The following is a 5295-nucleotide window of genomic DNA, read 5'->3' on the forward strand; positions in this document are numbered from 1 at the left end:
GTGGCTCCTGTAGCTATGCAAACCCAGGTACTGCTGCAGGGGGAAGATGCCCTCAGGCTCCCTTTTGTCTTAATTAAACCTTTTTTATGCTTTGTAAGAAAGGCATGGGGCTGGGGCTGCTTGTGGGTCTCCCTGTCCCTGGGTGCAGTCCCCAGGCTCATAGGCAAGCAGGAGGATGGATGGCTGCCGCTGAGGACGGGTTCCTTCTTCCACCAAGGAGCATCCCTATCCTGCAGAGCCAGCAGCCCTGTGTCCCTCGGGGGGATGCAGGGGACACACAAGGTGCCAGTCCCACATCAGGCCCAGCCAAACTTGTGCTGGTCAAAGTGGGGCTGCAAGCTGGGGGGGACACAGTGGGAGCACTTGTAGCGCTCCTGGATCCACTTCCCTCCCTCGCTGTTCTCCATGCAGATGGCAGCAACACCTGTGGGGTCACACAGTGGGCTCAGCACTGGCCACCACAGCCTATGGGAATGGTGGTCCCACGGGTGCACCCTGGGGTGCCCTCTCCTACCTGCCACGACCCCACCCAGCCGCTCCACCAGCTCGATGGCCGCTCTCATGGTGCCCCCAGTTTCAACCCACTGGTCCACGAGAAGGATGCGCAGACCTGGAGGGGGTGAGGCTGTGGATGAGTGCCCTGTGCTCACACTGGCAGCCCTCCCAAAAGGGGAGCACCCCGTGGGCTCACCCGGCAAGATGGCATCGGTGCGGACCTCCATCACCTTCTCCCGGCCCGAGTAGTCGGTGTAGGGCTGTGCCGCTGTCTGCACACAGAGGTGCCCGGCTTTGCGGATGGCCAGGAAGCCTTTCTGCAGTGTGGCAGCGGCTGCAGCACCTGGAGGTGGGGACAGCACTGTCAGGACCCCCAGGACCAAGGGACAGAGACCCCACACTCACCTGTGTCCCGTGTCCCCTCACCCAGGATGAAGCCCATGGCATCGATGCCGGCCACCATGTCGATGGAATCTCCCTGGAAAGGCTGCAGCAGGTCGGCCACGCAGTCCTGCAAGCCCTGGGGGAAGAGTGGAGGTGCTGGGTGCCTGCAGCCCACCATGGACACCCACAGCTGGGTGCCCCAGCAGCCCTGTGGAGATGTAGCCCACCCCTGTGGGTGCCATCCCCCCCAGGCACTGGGTACTTGCGGGTGGCAGTAGAGCCGGGAGGGGTCCAGCCAGGCATAGTTGGGACCCTTGATGTTGGGGGCCATCAGTGCCAGGTACCAGCCCTTCTCCTGGGTGGCAGGGACGTGGCACAGGTCCATGTGTGGGGACTGCAGGCGCTGCAAGCACTGAGCATGAAGGGGGGGGGTCAGACTTCCCACCTCCAGCCTCCACTGGGCTCCCCGTGGCCTGGTGCCCCCCACCCACACCCACATGTGTCACCCCAGGGCCCAGGGTTCCTGTTCCAGCTCCATACCTGGGTGCTGGTGGCCGGGCTGAGCCGAGCAGGACCGTCACAGAGCGTCACAGACAGCGACAGCTGGGCAGGGGCAGCCCCTGTGGCACTGGGCCAGCACCCTCGGCCAGCTGGACACTGGGACAGTGCCAGGCAGGAACCCTTCCCATGGGCCAGTGATGTCCCCCAACGGCTCTGCTGTCCCAGGCAGGCAGTGCTGTGGTGTTTGCACCCCAAGTGAGTGTCCCCAGCACCAGCTGTCTGTGCCAGCAGTGCCAGGGCATGGCACGGGTGGCACAGTGGGGTGGCACCCTGTGGGGCAAGGGTCAGTGAGCCAGGGTGATGCTCACAGGGTGATGCTCACAGGGTGATGCTCGGGGGATGTTCTGCAGCTTTGGGTGGCCTTGGGCAGGGCAGGGGTTTTTGGAGTCCATGCACATCCACATTGGGGTGCCCAGGCATTGTCCTGCCCTGCTGAGCTCTGGCTCCCACAGTGAGCCAGGGCTGTGTCCTGACTGTCAATGGGCTCCAAGGACAGGAGCTGGGCAGAGGGGACAGCCCTGGCAGCGCTCTGGGAATGCTGCTGTGGGCTGCGAGCCCAGCTGGGCACCGGGCTCTGGGCTGTCCCGTAAAAGGCATTTCTGCAGGATGGGATGCAGTGCCACAGGGAACGTCCATGGGATGGGATGTGGGGATGGAGCAGGCATTCATGGGATGGGATGTGCAGATGTGGGGAGCATCCACGGGAAAGGACACGGGGATGCAGGAAGCATCTGTGGGCTGGGATCCAGGGCTGCACAGAGCATCCATGGACTGGGACGCAGGGAGCATCGTTCTCCCGTCGGGGGCCGCTCCGGGGCCGGGGGCTGTGCGGGGGCCGGCGCGTCACGGGGCGGGGGTTTGTGGCCGGCTCGTTACCGGCCCCGGCACATCACCCCACCGGCTGCCACAGCAACGGGGCCGGTCCCACCGGGAGGGGTGACCCTTCCCCGCGGGCTGCCGGCTCGGGACGTGCCCCGGCAGCGGCAGCAGCACCACCCCCGCTCTGCGGGACCCTCCGCACGGTGCCGGGCCGTGCCAAGCCATGCCGGGCAGCCCCGAGTGGGCGGGCTGCGCCTCTCTATAAGGCGGCTCCACGGCGGCGAGCGGAGCGGTGCCATGTGCGCCCCGGGGCTGCTCTGCCGCCTCCTCCTCCTCCTTCTCCTCTTGCTACTGCTCCTGCTGCCACCTGCTCCCGGAGCGGCCCCGCCGGGACGGCCCCGCGCCCGCCGCGGGCTCACCTACCCCGGGACGCTGTGGTGTGGTGCGGGCAGCAACGCGGACAGCTACGAGCAGCTGGGTAAGGGCGGCAGGGATGCTGCTACATGTATCTTCCCATCCCATCTCGTCCCACCCCTTCTCATCCCATCCTACTCTCCCTTCCGTCCCTTCCAATTCTGTACCTCAAATTCCTTGACCCCATCCCATCCCATCCCCAACCCAGTGCTGCTCCATCCCAGCCCAGTCCAGTGCTGGGTCAGCCCCCACCAATCCTAATCCAGTCCAGTCTGGTCTGGTCCAGCCCCTGTTCCCATGCTCAATCCCTGTCTGTCCTACTTCAGTCCCCAGCCAAGCACCAGTCCTGTCCCAGTTAATCTCTGTCTAGTCCCTGTCACAATCCTTTCTGGTGCTGGTCCACTCTTGATCCACCCTCTGTCCCCAGCCTCCTCTGTGGTCCATCCTGCTGCCATTCCAGTCCCCAGCCCAATACTGGCCCACTCCCTGTTGCTATCCTGATCCCAGCCTAAACCCTCTTGTGGTCCAGGACCCCAGCCTAGTCTCACCCCAGTGTGGTCCAGCCCAGTCCCCATCCCAGTGCCAGCCTTGTTCCCACACAAGTGCGGATCCAGTTGAGCCCCTCCCCATCCATCCTTACCTACCCCAGTATGACTCCAGGCATGTGTCAGTCCACTCTAATCCTGATCCTAGTCCCAGCCTAGCTCAACCCTAGCTCCTGCATGTGGGGCCCCCCCAGCCCTGCCTGTACCCCACGTTTCCCTGCAGGGGAGCACCAGGACACGGACCGGTGCTGCCGGGACCACGACCACTGCCAGCACATCATCCACCCCTTCACCTCCCGCTACGGGTACCGCAACCTGCGCTGGCACACCATCAGCCACTGTGACTGCGACCACAGGTGAGCCTCCCCAAACCTGCCCTAGGGCACCCTGGCATCCCCCCAGGGCGTGGCAGCCCCCTGAGCCCAGCTCTGCCCTGGGGCAGGTTGAAGGAGTGCCTGCGGCGGGTGAACGACACAGCTTCACGGGTGGTGGGCCAGGCCTTCTTCAACGTCATCCAGGTGCCGTGCTTCGAGTTCACCTACAGGGAGGAGTGTGTGGAGCCCTATCTCTATGTCTGGTGAGTGCCCCCCTGCCCTGGGGACCATCCCCCTGCCCGGGCTTGTCCCACCCTGTGGTGCTCCTCAATTTTGGCAGGTGCAAGACGTACAACACGGTGGCCGTGGCGGTGCCCCGAGAGCCGGTGCTGTATGAATTTGGGGGGGAGCTCATTGATCGGGCAGCCAGGCCCAGGGGAGTCCCCCTGAGCCCCCCGTGGGGCAGCACAGGGGGAGGAGCCCTCCCAGTGGATCATCACACTGGGACAGCCCCCAAAGCAGTCAAGAAAGAGAGGAAGAGAAAGAAAGATAAGGGGAAAGGTCTGAAAAAGAAAGGCTCTTCTGAAAAGGGGGCATGGAGCCATCCTGCAGCTGCTGCCCCCGCTGATCCCTGGGCCCTGCTGCCGTCCTTGGGGGAAGCATCCAACACCATCCTGAGTGATACCCCGGCACGGGAGAGCTTGGGCAGGGAGCCACCGCCAGCCACTCCCTCCCTGGTCCCCGCCACCAGTGGGAAGAGGAGGAGGAAGGAGAGGAACAGAAAGAAGAGGCTGAAAAGCAGAACTGAGGCTGAGCCAGCGTGAGCTCTGAGTGCCCCCTGAGCCCTGCGTGGGTCCTGGCTGTGAAATAAATTTATATCTGCTCAAGCAGCCTCAGCTTTGTCTCTGGAGGAAAGGATGGCACCAGGGGAAGTATCCAGGGGAAATGCCAGGGCTGAGCCCGTGGGAGGGGAACACCTAGAGCTGGGTTGGTATCCAGGGGTTTGAGCTGTTCCTCACTGCTCCCCTCAGTTCATGTCATTGTCCTGGCACTGGGGACGCAGCTCTTGGCCACATGCTGCCAACAGGGCTGAGCCCCAGCTTTATCTCCCCTGCTACAGGGTTAAATTCCAGCTCCCCAGGCATGTAATTTTCTCTGGAAGTTCTCTGGATTGCACCACCCAAGCTCTCTCATCCTCTTAACCCCTTGCCTTTCCCATGCTCCCACACCAGCATCAACTCCTTCTCCCTTCCTTTGGGTCTTAGCCATCCCTGAAGGCTCCTCAAATGCCTGCAAAGCTCCTTAGAGTGGGACAATAGATGTTTTTCCAGCCCTGGGACAAAGGCAGATGCTGCCTGGGAAGTGCTGGAGAAGGGAGTGCTGCCTGTGTCCCTTCCTGATGGGTGGGGATCCCGTCTGGGCTCCTGTAGCGAGGAGCAGGGAACAGGGCATTGCCACCAACCCCTCCCAAGTGCGGAGCGTGGCTCAGCCCAGGATCCTGGTGAGGTGCTGGAAAGATCTTCCTGTGCCAGCAGCAAATTCCAGACTTGGAAAAGGCCGGAGCGCCAGGAGCCAAGCAGACAGCAAACCCCACAGTGATGAGCGTGCAGTGCAATCCCAAATCCCTGAAATGAGGGGGTCACACGAGTCCGGGGGGGAATACCAAGGGGGGAGGAAGGCATTGCTTCTTCTCTGGATGCAAAGCCCCTGTGGCAGCCACAGCATCCAGGCAGGAAGCACGGAGGCGGGGCATGGGGACAAGC

General features: G+C 63.2%; 2 protein-coding genes across 3 annotated transcripts; one reads left to right on the forward strand and one right to left on the reverse strand.

Annotated features, from left to right (window-relative positions):
• Window positions 1-85: 85 nt before the first annotated feature.
• On the reverse strand, window positions 86-1488 carry LOC106628324 (uncharacterized). Of its 2 annotated transcripts, XM_014254895.2 has the most exons (6): window positions 1420-1488; window positions 1142-1291; window positions 922-1015; window positions 692-838; window positions 515-610; window positions 95-424 (listed from the first exon to the last, which is right to left on the reverse strand). In XM_014254895.2, exons 2-6 carry the CDS (start codon window positions 1262-1264, stop codon window positions 297-299), a joined length of 588 nt encoding a protein of 195 aa, XP_014110370.1. In that variant the 5' UTR covers window positions 1265-1291; window positions 1420-1488; the 3' UTR covers window positions 95-296. The 2 variants fall into 2 exon arrangements, with proteins under 2 accessions (XP_087922256.1, XP_014110370.1); XM_088066130.1 differs by having other exon boundaries at window positions 86-424; window positions 922-1291.
• Window positions 1489-2426: 938 nt separating this feature from the next.
• PROCA1 (protein interacting with cyclin A1) lies at window positions 2427-4356 on the forward strand. The gene is made up of 4 exons (XM_005525779.2): window positions 2427-2737; window positions 3442-3574; window positions 3661-3795; window positions 3873-4356. The coding sequence occupies exons 1-4, from the start codon at window positions 2557-2559 to the stop codon at window positions 4354-4356; spliced, it is 933 nt and encodes a 310-aa protein (XP_005525836.2). The 5' UTR covers window positions 2427-2556.
• Window positions 4357-5295: the final 939 nt, after the last annotated feature.

The sequence above is a fragment of the Pseudopodoces humilis genome, chromosome 23 (assembly GCF_049639895.1).
Source record: "Pseudopodoces humilis isolate 2021_Gansu_Grassland_sample_001 chromosome 23, ASM4963989v1, whole genome shotgun sequence".
Taxonomy (NCBI): domain Eukaryota; kingdom Metazoa; phylum Chordata; class Aves; order Passeriformes; family Paridae; genus Pseudopodoces; species Pseudopodoces humilis.

What these genes read in the sequence shown, in the direction of transcription:
- LOC106628324 (XM_088066130.1), bottom strand. Translation starts at nt 1,264, where the DNA reads ATGGACCTGTGCCACGTCCCTGCCACCCAGGAGAAGGGCTGGTACCTG. An exon ending in CACCGATGCCATCTTGCCGG is followed by an intron (nt 611 to 691) that starts GTGAGCCCACGG and finishes CACCCCCTCCAG; the next exon opens with GTCTGCGCATCCTTCTCGTG. An exon ending in GCTGGGTGGGGTCGTGGCAG is followed by an intron (nt 425 to 514) that starts GTAGGAGAGGGC and finishes GTGACCCCACAG; the next exon opens with GTGTTGCTGCCATCTGCATG.
- PROCA1 (XM_005525779.2), top strand. Translation starts at nt 2,557, where the DNA reads ATGTGCGCCCCGGGGCTGCTCTGCCGCCTCCTCCTCCTCCTTCTCCTC. An exon ending in GGACAGCTACGAGCAGCTGG is followed by an intron (nt 2,738 to 3,441) that starts GTAAGGGCGGCA and finishes GTTTCCCTGCAG; the next exon opens with GGGAGCACCAGGACACGGAC. An exon ending in CACTGTGACTGCGACCACAG is followed by an intron (nt 3,575 to 3,660) that starts GTGAGCCTCCCC and finishes GCCCTGGGGCAG; the next exon opens with GTTGAAGGAGTGCCTGCGGC.